Genomic DNA, 18,466 nt, shown 5'->3' on the forward strand with positions numbered 1-18,466 from the left:
CTTCTTTCCTTCCTCTCACCCTTCCTCCCCCTTTCTTTCTTTCTTTCTTTCAATAAAAGGCAATGGGTAAAACTATCACAGAGTCTAAACAAGTAAAGGATGGAGTCTGCCTCTGTTTAAGTGCAGTATTCAATTTCCTGTACTCAGCTTTATGTGCAAAATAACTTCTGGTCACTTTATTATAACTCAGGGGTGTTATAGCATGCAAGTTGGGATACATTAAGTTATGGACAATAATATCTGTTTAGTATCATGTGATTTCTACTCTATAATCTGTACTACATTGTTCCTTTAAAACTCTATCTTTGAGCTGTACTGTATTAATACACACACACACACACACACACACACACACACACACACACACACACACACACATCTCCCAGAATGCTCTTACATCATGTGTCTTCTGTCTGGCTTTTCAAATCTTCATTCCTCTTAGTGCAGCTGCCACTACTCCCTTACTGAATGTGAATGAATATTTGGGAAATAAATGAATTAAGTATATTTTATATGCTGTGTCTCTTCAGGAATTACAGTTTTGTCTTCTTTTTGGAAATTGTTTTCATACTACATTTAACAACTGAACAAATAGACATGATTATTTTATACTTATCATGGTTCAACGTCCTCAACTCTTTAGAGAACTTGCATAAAAATGGTTGCTTCTAATTTTGTAGATTATGAATACAAACCTAGGAGCTAATTGACTAAAGTCAGTAAGTATAAGCCTACTTTAAATTTATGTTCTTTTCTCTTAGGACCTGCAACATACAATCCTGTTTTAATGAAGTCTTCTGCCATAATCTCATTTTGTAAAGGACCAAAGCGTTTTGGACATTTTCCCCAAGCGTTTTCTCCTGGCCCAACGACATACGAGGTTTGTCCGCTCTTTCTCTTAGCTCTAGCATGAATAGAATGTTTATATAAATTACAGAACTTTTGCACAGTAAGTTCTTCCTATGTGTGTACCTGTAGTAATATGAGCGGCAGGCTGCGTCCCCAGCACCCCGACCGCCTGGCTAGCTTATGCCCCGAAATAATTACTCGGACACTGTATTCTTTTAAACACTGCTTGGCCCATTTCTATCTAGCCTCTTCTCGGCTAACTCTCGCACCTGGACTACCCCATTTCCAATCAGGTGTGTAGCACCCCAAGGTGCGCTTACCGGGAATATTCTAGCCTACGTCCATCCTGGGTCGGAGCTTCATCGCGTGTGTCTCAGAGAGCAGAGCTACCCCCACGTCCGCCCAGAAGCCGGGAGCATGGCGTCTCTCTCCAGACAGCAGAGCTGTCGAGTCTGAGCTCACTTCCTCTTCCTCCCAGCATTCTGTTCTGTTTACTCCTCCCACATATGTTTTAACCTATCAGGGCAAGCAGCTTCTTTATTTAATTAACCAATGACCTTCCTCCATCATGTACCAAGAGCACTGACTAGTCAGATTTTATTTTACTTGTGTAAGATATTTTTGAAGTTGTATTTTGACAACTTAAGAAAAACCATTGCAGAATTATAACTTTAATATTGTATTAATTTTATATTTTTCCTCTATAGAATTGACGTATAAAACATCCATGCTTTCCTGTAAATTTACAAACTTCTTAGATACTTTTCTATCTGCTTTAAGTTTATTTATATACTTAATATATATATATATATACATATATATGTATATATATATATAATTTGGTTTCATAATGAATGAAGGTCTTTTAAGCTAAGGCCTTCTGAATGTATGACTTAAATCTGCATAAACGTTTGTGGCAATTGTGCTTGTAGTAGAGCTTTATAATTCTTTTCAGTGTATTTTATGGGTTTCTTTGTAAAGACGGGTTCTCTGTGAAACAGTCCTGTATACCAGGCCAGCCTCAAACTTACAGAGATCCTCCTTCCTCTGCTTCCTGAGTGCCGGGATTAAAGGCATGTGCCACCACCACCCGCCAATTTTATGGGATTTTTGAATGAGCACTTATAAGCACCAGGGCTTACTTACCAATCTAAGTTTACCTGGTATGACCGAGAAGTGAATCTTAGCCAGGCCATAACAGAGGGTCTCAGCAAGACTGAGACTGAGACAAGTTTATTGTAAGCACCGAGACTTTTTACACCCTATCAGAAACAAAATACAATGGTGATTATCAGAATCAATACAATAGTAGTTGCCAGGATTCAATGATATTTACATGTTATACAAGGGTACACAAAGTCTAAGAGCAATGGGTCCTGTCAAACTTCACTGGCTTCTAAGGAACACAGAGGATCACAGGGTAACTGGAATGATTCTCTGCTAAAGGGAATGATTTCTCAGGAACTGAAAGGCACTCAGTGCCCTAGAAACCATGGACTTTAACATAAAAACCTTTAGACATGCCTCTCAAGACAGCTAGATCAGGCCAACTCCATGACTCCCCATAAGCATTGGTATTAGTTATTTGTGCTTTTGGTATGGAGTCTTCCTGTGCTGTACTGACAGTGTACTTTCCGTGGAATAAATGCTCTGGCTCCTGTAGTCGAATTTGCCTTCCCACTTCATGGCACGTGTCAAATGTGTTCCTTCGGGTGTCCTTCTAAGGAAAGTGGTGTTCTTGTAGGTAGCATATCATTTCGGCTTGTATCTATGTTCAATCACATAAATCTTTAAATGAAAGCGTTTAAGGCTATTATTTGACAGGTAAGTTCTTTTTCTTGTAATTTTAAAGCCTTTTTCTAGATGTCCTTTGCTTTTTTCTTCCTCTGCTATTTTTCGTTTGTGGCTAAGCATTGTACACTGGAAGTTCTGGTTCCATTCTTCTTTTGATCCCCATGGTAACGGTGACTTTTGTGCTTTCTATTTTTTAATGATGTTAATTATTTTCCCCTTTCTTGCCAATTTAGGGTTCCTTTGAGTTTCAGTGTGTGTGTGTGTGTGTGTGTGTGTGTGTGTGTGTGTGTGTGTGTGTAAGTCTCCTGTAGTGGTATGGTTCTTCTGGTCTTGATTTATTTCTCTATTTCTGAATGGTAAGTTCACTATTTCATTTCCTTCATTCCTAGAGTATATCATACTCTTTCCTCGTCTGGTGTAATTGCTTAGTTTCTTTAAGATTTCTTTAAGTATGACTTGATGCTTTTCTCTTTGCCTTGGATTTTAAGATTCTGAGTATAAAATACCTCCAGGATGACCTTTTGTCTGAATGTAACTAAGACCTTTTGTACTTTTGTACTTTTTGTAACTGGAACTATATGTCTATATTTTTCTATGGTTTGAGTAATTTCTGCTATTATTTAATTATATAGGTTTCCAAAGCCCATTGCTGCCCTCTCTTTTTGGAACATTAGTAATGATAATATTTATTCAATGGTATCTCATAAGAATGTCTTTATTATTTTCTTATTTATTTATTTATTTATTTTCTAATTTATTTTTTACTAGGGGTTATGTCTCAGGACCCAATCAGCTACCAAATATTTCACTTCCTAATTTTCTACCTGGGGATGTTCAGATTTCAAAATATGATATGACAGTGGGAAAAGATTTTTTATGATTAGAGGTGTGGAAATTAATTTTTTTAGAGAACTTGAGAGCCTGTATTTGTTCCAAAGACTTACTTTCAAGAAGGAAGGAGACATTCAATACACAATCTAGACCTCCACTTTAAGGAAACTGGTTCCATTTTCTTTGTTTAACATATGTATGTTAGTATACATTACATTATAAAAATAAGTTTCATTGCTTAAAGAGGAAAAATTTAAAGCTACATGTATGGAATGGACAGTCTTATTAAACTAAGAAAACTGATAATAAATCATAATAAACTTAATTATCTGCAACACGGATAAAAACTATCACAAATATGCATGATATTTGTGATATTATCCATAACGGTATTTAGTATAAGAGTAGACTATTGGCAGCCCCAGGAGTTGCCATTATTACTATTACTTTTGACTTATAGCTATGTCAGTTCTTTTTCTACCTTATGAGTAGTGACTCAGTTTGATCTAAGTGCTGAATATCTGAAACAAAAATATGTTCTTTAAAGTCTATAGCAATTTGGTAAGGAGAATATATAAATATTTTAATTATAATAAGATATTTATGGTATTGGGAATAGATTAAGAGTCCAGAGGTATATGGAGTAAGGAAGTTGGTCAAAAGGAATCAATAACTATTGACAGTATTTACTATAAAATATGAAAATGTTACAAAACTTTTCTTTTTAGAGAAGTCAAAAAGCATGATATAGAAAAATGAAATGACTGGAGTTGGTGAGCTCCCTTTAGCCCAGGTAAACTGTCTCAGTGGGTGTCCCCATCATGGTCTAGACCTCTTTGCTCATATTCTCACTCCTCAGCTGGACTTTGGGAGCTCAGACCAGTGCTCTGATGTGGGTCTCTGTTTCTATCAGTAGCTGGATGAAGGTTCTATGGTGACATTTAAGATAGTCAACAGTCTGACTACAGGGCAAGGTTAGTTTATGTACCCTCTCCACTATTGCTTAGGGTCTTGGCTGAGGTCATTCTTGTGGATTTTTGGGAATTTCTCTAGTGCCAGGTTTCTTGCAAGCCCCATAAAGACTCCCTCAATCAAAATATCTCCTTCCTTGCTCTCCTTCTCCTTTCTTCCTCCATCTTGACTACTCCTTTCCTTCAAGTTTTCCTCCCCCTCCCCTTCTCTCCTCCTCTTCCCCTTTCATCATCCCTTCTCCCATCACCCCCAAGCTCCAATTTTGTCAGATCTTGTTGATTTCTCCTTTCCAGGGGGATCTATATATGCTTGTCTTAGGATCCACCTTGTTACTTAGCTTCTCTAGGGTCATGGACTATAGACTCTTTATCCTTTGCTTCACAGCTATTATCCATTTATGAGTGAGTACAAACTATGTTCATCTTTCTGGGTCTGGGTTACCTCACTCGGGATGTTTTTTTCTAGTTCCATCCATTTGCATGCAAATTTCAAGATGCCATTGTTTTTTTTTCCTCCATGAGTAATACTCCGTTGTGTAAATGTACCACATTTTCTTTATCCATTCTTCAGTTGAAGGGCATCTAGGTTATTTCTAGGTTCCAGCATATACAAATAATGCTGGTATGAACATAGTTGAACTCCAGCCAGACAGTGAAGGAACCAGCATAAGGCTAAACTAGACCCTCTGAAAGTGGGTGACAGTTGTACAGCTGGGGCAGACTGTGGGGCTATTGGCATTGGCACCAGGATTTATCCCTAGTGCTTGTTCTGACTTTTTGTAACCCATTCTCTTTAGATGGATACCTTGCTCAGCCTAGATATGGGGGAGGGCCTTGGTCTTGCAACAAAGTGCCAGACTTTGTTGACTCCCCAGTGGGAAGCCCTACCTTCTCTAAGGAGTTTTCCCTTCTCTGAACTATAGATATTAAAGATTTCTTTTGTCACTAGATATGAGATTGCTATGAGGTATTAGAAAATACTGAAAATTATAATAACATGAATCAAACTAAATCAAATTTAATTTTTAAGTATTTAAAATATGACTAAAATTTCCTGCTAAATTGCAAATAAAGAATAATTAAACACACACACCTGTATAAATATAATTTTAATATTGGATAAAGGATAGTTCTAAGAATTTTTTCCCAAATATGTATATTAATCTGCACAGAAATGGTTTATTAACGTATTTATTTTAAAATCTGACAAACTTGCTATTAAATGTGAAATCTTCTTTAAGGTTTGTAGGTGAGTATTCCACAGCCCTTGGAAATGTGTATTGTAGTTTTGCTTTTAGTGTAATGATAAAAGTAAACTGCTGCGGGTTCCCGAGTGACAGCAGTGGGCAGAGGGCCATGAAACTATGCTGCAAGTCCCCCAAAGTGCAGGCAGACAACGGGCAGGGGGTCCTAGCAGGGAGCCCTGTGGTGGGTGAGAGACCTCAATGGGGCAGCAAGTCCCATGAGGAGAGACAGACAGGTGGGCATGCCACAAGATCACGCTGCAGGTCTCTGGAGGCTACTGGTTACATTTAGGATTTGCACTTTCAAGCATAAAATCCTCACCTGTTGCTTAACAAGGGTTCTTGTGTGCTTCCTATCACTTGTCATTATAAAAAGAATGTGTCTGTCTCTCCATGGACTCTGGCCTTCCTTTAGTTCTTCATTTGTGCTGATATCATCTTGGTTAGATTAGACCTTCAACCTTCCAATTTTCTGAATTTTGGGAAGATTACTTTCTGTTTAGAAAACACAAGTCTGTCATTGTGGGAATTCTGGCTTAGTACAAAGTGGGCTATAATCTGTGTTGTGTTGAGAAGTTTCAGGTTAGTCATTTTAGTATGCGGAAGCACAAAAATGTGATCCTATTTCCACCCTGATCAAAGATCAGAGAGGTGGAACTTAACTTCTGTTTCTTCAAGGTCATTGTCTATTTCTACCTCAAACAAAGATCCCACCTGATTTAGACCAATGAGTTCTTCTCTCTCAAGATTATTGTCAACAGGTGTGGCTAATATCCAGACCTGTATTTCAAGGAACAGAGAAGTAGATATGTTTTTATCTTAAACAAAAGTCTAAGTATTCAACTAAGTTCCTACTCCCTTAAATAGATAACAATGGAAAGCACCCAGGAAGTGGTTTGCCTACTGAATGTTTTGGTCTAGAGTGTGAGCATGACTTGTCTTGTTCTAACAACAAAATGTTTAACTAAGAATGTAGCCTGCAACCTTCAATTGGTGTGTTAATTCCCTTGTATCATGTTAATACAGTTTTTTAAAATTATACTCCTACCTTTTGGTGTTGGGGTCCTTTAATCAAATCGAAATTAAATGTGGGCGATTTCAGTATTCAGTGGAAGTCCCGCCTGGTACCATCCTATGTTTCTGTTTTATTATTTTTACTTGCTTCTTTGTATTCTTTGCTAACTCTTCTAATCCCTATGCCCCTACCTTGGGAAGTGGTGTTTTTGTTGAAGCTGATCTCAGATATTAGTAGTTCTTGTATTGGAAGAGAGATCGATCAACTGGATCCTAATGATGAAATTTTTAATTTAGAATATTGATTATGTGTTTTGATTATTTTCATGAAGTCATAACCTCTTTTATTGTTATTTTCAGGTATATATCATAGATACACACACACACAAGCAACTGAGTTCATTAGTATTGCGTATATGTAGGTATGTTTATTGTTGACTACTTGTGACTGGATAACTTGTGGGTTCTTCAGAATATTGATTCTCCATCTCTCAGCAGTCACTGATGGATTGATTACAGCTCCTCCTTTGAATGTTAAACCTTGAGAAATTTCCCCCAATCACTTTGGTATGTCCACTGAAGCTGTCATTATTTCATGGGTGGACTTTCTGCCATGTCTAGAAGATAATATCTCAAAGCAAGTTTTCTGGTCATCTGGCTCTTATACCCTTCTTTCCCTTCTTTCATGATGTTTCATGAATGTTATGTGTAGAAATCATTTTGTAGTTGTATCTCTTAAGATTGGCACCCTAAAGTTAAATGTTGTCAGAATTTTGAACAGCTTTGGATCTCTGCAATGGTCTTCAACTACTATAAGAATAAGCTTCTTTGATGAGGGGTGAGATCTATATTGCTGTGGGTAGAAGAAAGAGCATGTGTAAAGGATTTAGAAATTGTCTTGGTTTAGGAAAAAGGTAGTAGTAGATTTTTCTTTATGTTCTCTCTCTCCAGCCACAATTAGTCTTTTAGGTTTGTAGTATCAGACATTGTTGACTGGGTTTTCTATCCTGCCCAGTTCCTGCAATCGTTAAGTCCCAAAGAAATCACACAGAGGTCTACATTAACTATAAATTGATTGACCCATTAGCTCAGGCTTCTTATTAACTCTTTTAACTTATATTAGCCCATTATTCTTGTCTGTGCTAATCATGTGGCTCGGTACCTTATTCAGTGAGGCATCCACTTCTTGCTTCTTCTGTGGCGGGCTCACAACAGCAGAGGAATAGGCTTCCTTCTTCCCAGAATTCTCCTGTTTTCACTGACCCATCTCTACTTCCTGTCTGGTTGTCCCACCTACTGGCCAATCAGCATTTATTTAAAATATAATTGACAGAATATAGACTATTCTTCCACACCAAGGCATGAATTTGATCCTGTTGACTAGGTTTTAAGTTCTGTGAGACAACTATTAGTTACTAATGACTATTAGTTACAAGATAATAATGCTAGTAATTTATCAATGGTGATATCTTTCTAGGCCGATTATTGTTGTGATTGTTATTCTATTGATAAATGAAAATATGGTACATATACACAATGGAATTCTATATATCTGTAAAGAAAAATGAAATCAGACATTTGTAAATAAATGGATGGAAGTAGAAAGATAAACTGAATGTGGTAACTCAGACACAGGCCTGGAAAGACATGTGATACATGTCCTCTCTTCTTTGTGAATCCCAGCTCCAAATCATTAGATTCAGGTGTGTAATATGAAGTCACTGTGGAAGCTGGAAAGATGAAAGGGATCATAAAGGGAAAGGATGGAAGTGGCTCTAGATAAGGGGAAAATAGGACACAGATACTGTGAAAGGGGGAATGAGAAAAACAGGGGAAATAAAACAAACAGGGTATTTTTTGTAGGAGGCTGCTTGTTTGTTCCTGGTTTTCCAGAACCGAAATAATCACACAGAAACTGTATTAATTACATCACTGCTTGGTCTATTAGCTTTTTCATATTTCTAGTTCACTCTTATCTCTTAAATTCACATATTTCTATTATTTTATATTTTACCACAGGACTTGTGGCCTTCTGGGAAGGTTCTGGCTGGTCACTCGTGTCTTTTTCCTCTGGTGGCTCCATGACATCTCCTGATGGTGTAGGAGATTCTTCTGTTCATGTGTTGCTTTCATTGGTTAATGAATAAAGAAACTGCTTTTGGCCCTATAGGGCAGAACTTAGGTGGATGAAGAAGACAGAACTGAATGCTGGGAAGAAGAGCAGAGAAAAAGATGCCATGGATCTTCTGCCTGAGATGGAGACTGGTTAGAATCTTGCTGGTAAACCACAGTCATGTGGCTATACACAAATTAATAGAAATGGGTTAAATTAAGATGTAAGAATTAACCAATAAGAAACTAGCACTAATGGGCCCAGCAATGTTTTAGTCAATACAGTTTCTGTGTGGTTATTTCAGATGTAAGCTAGCTGGGCTGCTGGGCAAACAAGGGGCCACCTCTCCCTTGTAACATCCTGACTCCACCTTTTTTCTCCCAGCATTCAGTTTAGTTTTCCCTACCTAGCTCTATTCTATCCTACTACAGGCCAGTGCAGATTCTTTATTTATTAACCAATAAAAGCAACACATATAGAAGGACTTCCTACATCAGGTGTCAATTGAGAGTTGGGGAAGGGACAGTAATAGAGAAGAAAAGGAAAAAGGAGAGATGAATAATACTTAAGGTACTTAAGAATATTTGAAAATATCATAGGGAATTATTTTATAATATTACTTAAATACATAAATAATATGTGTGTGTATGTGTGTATACATGATAGTTTCCATTGAGTTATAGCACAAGGGCTGATAATATTTTTCAAGGAGTCATAGAATAACTCACACAAACCTCTGGGTTAGACATGAAACATGTCTCTTTGTGTTGTTGGTCAGAAGAATCCAAAAGATTTCCCAAACCATATATGTTATTGCCATTGCCCTTGGTAAGTCCATGTTACTGAAATCAGACACTCTGGACATGGGCCTAGGGGAATCCAAATTAGAACTGATCTGGGAGTGTCATCCAGGATGACTAGCTCTCACAATTTATAAGGTGCTATGCAAGCAGCTAAGGAAGAAAAGCAATTCGTAGTCTTGCATAGTAATGAATTTTTATGTCTGGTTTTTGTCATTCATTTTTTCACTTTCATAGCCTCTTAAACTTTGATTAACCAGACAACAATCTTCTTGTAAGATGAGTTATATGGATTAGAATCTTTGTTAGAGGTTGGCCAGTGTTAATTACATGTAGTGAGGAAAGCAATTTTCTTTTTTTTTTTTTTAAATGAATTTTCAGTTATTTTCTTCTCCCCCAAAGTTTAAAAGGAGACTTTTTGGATTTTTGATGATCAAACCAAAAATTTTCTAGGAAGTATCACCCTTTTAATCTTCTTTCTCCTGATTGTGATCAGTTCCAATGATGGAACCCCTCATGATAGGTGTGCTTAACCACTTGCTTTTACGTAACTCTTTACATTCTAATTAGACATTCATATTTGTACTTGTTGTAGTATGGTTTCATTGTTACTGGATGGCACTGATGTGACTTGTTTATTCCTGGGACAGTTGGAATTTTGACCAGGTTAATTTTCAACAGTTTTATTTCAATAACAAGAAAAGCAAGCAAATATCTTAAAATAGTACGTTCTTCTACACATACTTCTTTCAAGTCTCAAGTGTTTTGTTTTTTGACTTATTTTCTTTTTTCTTTCATCCTATCTTTCCTTATTTATTTATAAGTCTGGAATGAGTTGGAAAAAGATCTATCCATGAGATCATAAACCCACAGTCATCTATAGTAAGTTCTATAACCCATACCAGCTAGGGCTGTTTAACCAAGTGTGAGCACATGTGCTTACCGCCTTCCCTTAAGCTGCTGCTCTGCTTGCTGGCTCTGTCTTTGGAGGCTGTTTTTGAAACAGTGGTTAAGAACATTGGATCCTGACGTTGAATTTTTCTATTAATTTATGTAATTATTACTGATCAGTGATGGTCTTTGGCTTTTGAATAGATAAGGCTGCCTACCAACTCTTTTTATGTTGCTACTCATCCTGACTTGCTCAAATAGGTTGAAAATGTTGCCCTTAGGGCTGAAATTGGCCAACTTTAAGTACTTCCTGTGTCAGCAACCCTACAGTCTTGTAATAGTCCATTTTATGTCTTGGAGAACACTAATTTCATGATAACTGATTCTGATATATATAAAAACTTAATTATCATGGCCTTGTGTCATGTTGAAGAATTGTTGTCAGTACAGTATATAAAAACCATAATATTACATGCATATGCTTTACTGATTTTCTTTATTCTGGATATAAAATTACAGAATATATTAAAGTATTAAATATGCTACTTGAGAAGAAATGTATATTTGGAAAATTAGTCAAAAACCATTTGGAGAAAAAAATTAAATGTCAGTTGCTAACACCAAATATGAATATATTTATTACACCACTCTGAAGTATTTCATGTAATAGAGAAAGAAGAGTCTTAATGTCTGGGAACTCCAGGCCACTGAGAGACCCTTTTGTCAGATGGCATATATGAGGCTGATACCCAAGGCTGTCAAGTGGCCCACACGTATGTGCATATGTACTCATATGCAGAATTACTCAAAAAAGTGAATTAAACATCAGTGATATAAAATCATCCTTTGTCAAACAATGACTTTAGCTATTATTAATATAAAAGGAAACATATAAAAATGGAGACCAAGAAAATGATGTCTCATCATGGCAGGGGATACCAGTCCTTTTCTTCACTGTCATAAGGCAGGCCTCTTAGATTCTGACCTCTATCAGGAGAATGAGGGATTTTCCTCTAAGGAGTCAGTCCTAAAAACAAACAAACCTAAAAACCAAAGTCACCCCGTTCACAAAGTAAGGTTTTGCTAATAAAATGTGTGAGCCATATCATCCAAGATCAGGTTGATAAGCTCCACTTGTGTCTAAATAGCTTCTAATTAGCTTTCAGGGTCATGGGAGATGGGACAAAATGTCAAACTGACAGGAAGAATCAAAAGACTCTTAATACAGCATGAAGGATTGTGAAAAAAAAAGAAGCAATAATTTTTGGGTAAAGCACTGTACCCATTGTTTTTTACATTTTATAAATAAAGTTATTATTTTATGGATTTTTCCACGAAATTTATGTATTGATTTTTGTGTCTAGCAGTAACCTTAACCAAGAACTTTTATGATTATAACAATTAATCCCCAAAGAATGATATTGTAGAAGTTACTGGAGTATGGAAAGACCTGCCTTGTTTGGGGATCAACAAGACTCATGTTAAAATTGCTGATTTTTTGCCTGTCTTCCTAGTTTTTCTTTCTTGAGAATACCAAATACTTAAAAATGTAGTAAGTTGCTTTTCTACGCTGGCTTCTTTTACTTTCCAGGCGTGTAGATTTCCCAGATCGTTTCGTAGCTCAATGAACATTTCCTTCCTTGACTAAATTCCCTTGTATAGATGTTTCGTGGTTACTCACCATTGAAAGAGATCTCTCTTTGTTATTTTGTGTAATTATGAATAAAGTTGTCATAGATCTTCACATGTGTCCAGGTACAATTTATTTGAGCAGATAGATTGCTGGAAGACATGGCGAGATTATTTTCAGTGCCTGGAAAACTGAAGACTGTCGTTCAGAGTGCTGAAACTGTTAGGTCCTAAATAGGCTCCCAAAATGGCAGTTCATCTGGGCGCAACCCGTGCTGGCTTCTTATCAAGTAAACAGGAGAAGCACTGGTATCGGGTAAACAGAAACCAGAGTCCAGCATTTCTCAGGAACCTCATGAAGTGGGTTCCTGGTGGTCAGGAAAGGTATTACTTCCCTTATCTAACTCCTACTGCCAACTACTATCCTCAAAGAATGTCTGGTTCCTGATTAACCCAAAGAAGCCTGCAACAGATCAAAGTCCCCACCCAAGCCCTGGGTTGTTCTGGCCTGTACCTTCTCCCCTGTTCTAACTCCCAGACTGTTCGGGCTCTTATGCTCCCTCCATCCCAACTACCTGTTCCCTTAACACTGACAAGGTGTTTCCTGCTTGTTTTGCTGTTTTCTGCCCCAGCAAGACAGCTTGGCAGTTGTCAGTAAGCCTTTCAGGTTGCATTGTGGGTTTCTCCTGACAAGCTTTCTTATATAAAACAAATGACTCTAATGCACTAATTTTTGGAAAACATCACTAGTTTGTGTTTTCTTCAGATGTTAAAGTATATCTGCCTCCTGAGTTCTGGGATTATACCATGCTCAGCTTTTTTTATTTAGTGCTACAAAGAAACTGATTTTCCAATTTTAGTTTCTATGAGCACAGTAATATTATAAAACTGTTATTTAGCTTTTTTCTACCTAACCACTAGTCTAGCTGTTGCTAGCAACAACCCTAAGAGATGGAAGGCATCAGAAGATGCTCTTAAAGATATAGACCCTGAGATACAGTTTAAGTCCATGTAGTGACAAAACAAGGATTTAGCATTACACAGCTGAATTCATATGAAAGCCTATGCCATCTGAAAGGTATCAAAAATAACTGTTAGCTAGGCATGGTTGCTTATGCCTCTAATCTTAGCAACTAGGTGTCTGAAGTAAGAGAATGGTCACAATTTCAAAGTCAGTTTGGACTCCTCTGCAGTGAGCTCTAGGTTAGCTTAGACAATGGAGTAAGACACTTTACAAAACAACAAAACTTTCTCGAGACATGCTTAACAAAAATTGTTTATTGAAGCTGTTTTTCATATGGCATAAAATTATGTTTCTTTTAATAATGTTTTTCTATGCATACATCTTATATTATAAATTCATTTTTGTAAAGAACAGAAGGGGAGTGTCCGATGTATAGATGCTTGTTTAAAGGTATGATTGCTTTCCTGATAGGAAGACTTGGTTACATATAACTTCATCTGAAATCATAAAGCTTGTATATGAAGCTCTTAAGGATATTATGCGCTTACTGTTTATCACTGTTGCTTGTGTAATTCACATGAGAAAATTGGTCCCATCAGTTTTCATTCACATCTCTCTTCAAAGTATAGTTCATGTTTATGGCATGAGGTAGCAGAACAAAATATTTGGGATGGATGGTACGAAATATGATTTACTTTTCTGATGCAATCTTTTGATTTTTTTTGTGACAATTGGATCCACTTTTAGGAAATCTGAACCTAAGTGGCAGGGTAGAGTCATTGTTTGGTCTTATTACAGCCATTAACCACAGTCAAGGTGCCTTTCAGGGAGAAAGAATGATGGATAGGCTGCGTTCTCATGCTCACATCCACTGTCACGAGAACAAAAGTCAGGTAGGTGGGAGGCAGCAGAAGACAGAGTGCAGTGGGAAACAGGTGCAGCGTTGCCAGGGAAGACGAAGATGAATGCTCCCATTGTCACTGCTCCTTGCATTTCCTTGGTCATTAGTGTGACAGCTCCCTAATTGATGACATGACATGGGACCTGTTGGAAAACTTCTTTCCCTCCTTTGAAGCTACCCTGTGTCCAATATCCACCACATGGCTATGCAGTGTCTCTGCTCTCATGTCTTAATCCAAGCAATCTCAGTAATGATAGAAAATCACACCACTTGTAAAAAGGGAAGATGGTATTAAAGTTTCATAGCTGTGTTAACTGCGATTCTCAGCAGTGGTTTCTTATGTAATAATAGGTAAGGTCAAGAGTAAATTTATCAGACTAAGAGAAAATAGTATAATTTGAGCTCTCCATATACTGCAAAAGAATGCTTTGGACCCTAAAACTTATCTTTTTCTCACATGCCTTTTCGGTTGCAGTTTTTAGAGTTTAGTTTCAAAGATCTAATTGAAGAAATGCACCACCTGGATCATTTGGTTAGATTATTTAAATCAATTTATTTGTCAAATTCACAAATGTCCAAATCATGACTAACTATTCTTGATTCTATCCTAATAATTGCCTGAAGATTATGAAACCTTTCAGGAGCTACTGCTATATATTTGATTTTAATTATATACTTATGTTTATAATTTATATTTTAACAGTATTATTCATATGTGGTTTATTATGAAAATCATTGTAAGAAATCACAATGGTCAACCTAGACCCTCTGCATGTGGGTTGTGTAGCTCGGTCTGTTTATGGGGCTCCTAGCAATGGAGCCAGGATCTGTCCCTAGTCCGTGAACTGGCTCTTTGGAACTTATTCCCTATGATGGGATGCCTTGCCAAGCCTTGATAGAGGGAAGAGGAGCTTGGTCCTTCCTCAACTTGATATACCATGATTTGTTGATGTCCATGGGAGGCCTCACCCTTTTTGAATGGAGCCAAGGAGGAGTGGATAGGAGGAGGTAGAAGAGAGGTGGAAAGGAAATGGGAGGTGAGAAGAGAGAGGAAATGGGTTAATATGTAAAATAAATAGGAAATTAATAACAAAGAAATCACAATGGTACAATATCTGTACATATATATATATATTAAAAAATTTAATATGAATCCTAAAAGTTGAAGTTTTATTACTAATCTGAAAATGTTACCAATAACTTACTGGTTTGTTTTTTTTTTCAAGAAGGGTTTTTGAGTTGTTATAGTAGATAATTTTACTGGCTAGTTTATGCCAACTTGACCCAAGCTGGAGTTACTTTAAAGGAAGGAACCCTAATTGAGAAAACACCTCCATTAGATCTGGCTGTAAGCCATTTTCTTTATTAGTGATTGATGGGGGAGTGCCCAGAGCATTGTGGATGATGCTGTCCCTGAACTGGTGTCCAGGGCCCTATAAGGAAGTAAGTTAAGCAAACCATATTGCATAAACAGCACCAGCTATGGTTTCTAAATCAGCTCCTGCCTCCAGTTTCTTTCCCTGTTTGAGTTCCTGTCCTGACTTCCTTCAGTGATGAACAGTGGATGTAGAAGTCAATCTCTTTCCTCCCCATGTTGTTTTTGGTTTTGGTGTTTCATCGCAGCAATAGGAATCCCGTTGAAGACAATATGTTTTTCTATTTGAGTTGTAAGGAACAGAGTAGAACAATAGTAAAAGTGTGCTTTACAGAACGATTATTTGTAATGAGAGGTTCTCCATGTTGGGAATAGATCTAATTTGTTATCTATTAAATTTGGCTCCTGAACATGTAGACGTTCTTTCATATAGATCTTTTATAATGTATAACCCCATTGCTATTATAATGACTTCAAGCTGAAGCAATGAGCTTTCAAAGAGAAACTTTTTCAATAACGATAAATAAAAGATTAGTGATTATGTCAGAGCCAATGAATGTCAGTCTTCCACTCCTGCTCCCTTGTTCTCCAGACTGTATTACCGTATATGATTCTATGAGTGTGTCTTCAACAAAGCATTATAAGTCACATGTTTCAGACGTATAGTTAGTCAATAATGTATGACACACAATACCAAAACATTCGTCATGCATGTGACCTTCAGGGTCCTCAGTGGCACAGGCCACGACACAGGGGATGGCTCAAGTAGTGAGGCCGGGGATTTTGCTTGACAAAGTTCCTGAGAAATTTCAGAAGTTTTGCCAGGGTATTGGGTCGCCAGCATGCCGACTCCACGTTTCAGCTTTAGGAGCAGTTGTTTGTCTAATGGGGACTGTTCTACTTATGCAGCCCCCAGGGAAATATATTCATGTTCCAGAGAGAAGACTCTGAAGACAGGGGGATCATAACCAGATATGAGAGTCACAGAGGGAAGAATTTCCTTGTACCCCAAGGATTGTGGGACCAGTGGGGTCGATTCTGAGAAATTTCTTGCTCAGCTCTGGATACTAGATGTTACAAGGATAGCCATTGCCCCATTCTGAACCTATAGAGAGGGAATGAGAGCAGTGTAGATTAATGGAAAAAGAATGAGACACCAGGATCTTTCTTTCTGGGAGTATAAAAACAACAGGCCCCTATTATAAAAGTAAGGAACAGAAAAATGCTATAATTACCCAGTTTCAAACTTATTATGAGACGTTTTGTAACACTTGTATTTTAGAAACCATCAAATGATTCTCATAACTTGAGTAAGGTAAAAATAATTTCATTAATTTCAGACTGTCTAGCATGAGAAGCCAGTGTAGACACAGGCTGTACAAATAGAAGGTCTATACACTTTGCAGACCCTGAGAAATTTGTAACTTCATGATGTGACAGATGCTGACCGAGGATGCTGTTTCAGATAAGACTATCTGTTTTGTACTTTGCTTTTGCACCCTGCACATTCAATGGGGGCATGAAATGAAGAAGAGATCTGATGCTCGCCACATGACTCCTGTAGTCAATGTGCTGTATAAGTAGAGGCTGAGAGAGCTGCTGCACCCTCAGATGTGCGTTCACTGCTCCCCTTCCCCGCCGACCCCACACCACCTCCCTGGGACCAGAACCCTGTTGAAGCCTTACTTCCTCACCTAAGACGATACACTTGGGCTTTTCTGCACACGTGTTTTGCCACAGGTTGTGAAATATTATCCTAATCTGACACTTTCCTAGTTAGCCAGTTATTGGAAAAGTTTCTTCAAACACACACAGATACTCTCTTCCTCATGTGCTTGCTCTTTTACTTATTGATACTTCTTCTGCCTGGCATTTGTCTGCCCTTCTGCCTTCCATATTGTCTCTTCCTTTGTCTGGTTTGAATATTGGTGTACAGACACTCTTCATGGTCTTTCGTCGTCTGTCTTAACTCCGGTACCCTAGCTTTATGCCCAGTTTCTCATACTTTGTGCAAGATTGAAGAATTCTTATGAATGTCTTAGTTTTCTAATCTTTTATTATGATCTGCTCCTTAATAATCTCCCGATGATAGCATTCTAAATCCCCCATTAAGTCTCCTCATTCCCCTGCCATCATTTCTAATTTAAGATCTTGGTGTCAGCTTACATTTCTTCTACTGTCCGGATTCTTCAGTTCTACTGACTATCAAGCCCTGTGAATTTGGCATCCATAACTGTTTTTGAATTCACGCCACTTTTCTCCTCTCTGAAAGAGACACTGATTTTTTTTTTTTTTACTTATTGCAACAAGCTTTTAAATCTGTTACTGGCCTCTCCAGCTGACAGTTATCTTTCTAAGCCATTGATTTGATCATTTTATTCTTTTATGAATTCACTTTTCTGACTCTCCAGTTTTAATGGCAAAGTTCAGATTCTATAGCCTAGCCATCATATTACTTCATATTCTAGTTAGTATCTATCTGTCCAGCCTCATTTCCTGAATTTCCTGTAGAAGACTGCTGCTACCCATAGAATCTCTCTCTCTCTCTCTCTCTCTCTCTCTCTCTCTCTCTCTCTCTCTCTCTCTGTGTGTTTGTGTGTGACACAGAGAGAGAGACACACACACGCATACACACAAAGTCTCTTTCACACAGAGTCTCTCTCTCTCTTTCTCACACACACACACACACTGTCTTTCTTTCACAAGTCTCTCTCACACACACAGACACACACATATATGCTGCTGATCACTTCTTTTAATGCCTTCCTTATTTACTTTCATCTTTTTCCTCCTTATTCAGTTTCCAAATACTCATTGTGTATTGTTATTTTATACATTTAATTTTCACATAAATTTTCTTATATTTTGCCTAACTTTACACCTAACTCTTATACTTCATCTAGTTTGAGATTTATCCATACAAAAACATGAAGATTCTGCTATTTAATTTTTTTTAAAAAGAAAACAAACTATCATTTTCATTTTACAACCACTCCTAGTTCCCATTCCCTCCACCTTCCCACCCACTCCATCCCCCCATCCACCTACTCCATCCCCCCATCCACCTACTCCATCCCCCCATCCACCCAC

General features: G+C 37.6%; 1 protein-coding gene across 1 annotated transcript in view; it reads left to right on the forward strand.

Annotated features, from left to right (window-relative positions):
• Nucleotides 1-18,466, forward strand: part of Stpg2 (sperm tail PG-rich repeat containing 2) — a 380,862-nt gene that overhangs the window by 225,207 nt on the left and 137,189 nt on the right. The window contains exon 12 of the mRNA XM_005357433.3: nt 762-880. Within this exon, the coding sequence (XP_005357490.2) occupies nt 762-880 (119 nt within the window). The remainder of the gene's footprint in view (nt 1-761; nt 881-18,466) is intronic.

Source organism: Microtus ochrogaster, chromosome 21 (genome assembly GCF_000317375.1).
Source record: "Microtus ochrogaster isolate Prairie Vole_2 chromosome 21, MicOch1.0, whole genome shotgun sequence".
NCBI lineage: Eukaryota > Metazoa > Chordata > Mammalia > Rodentia > Cricetidae > Microtus > Microtus ochrogaster.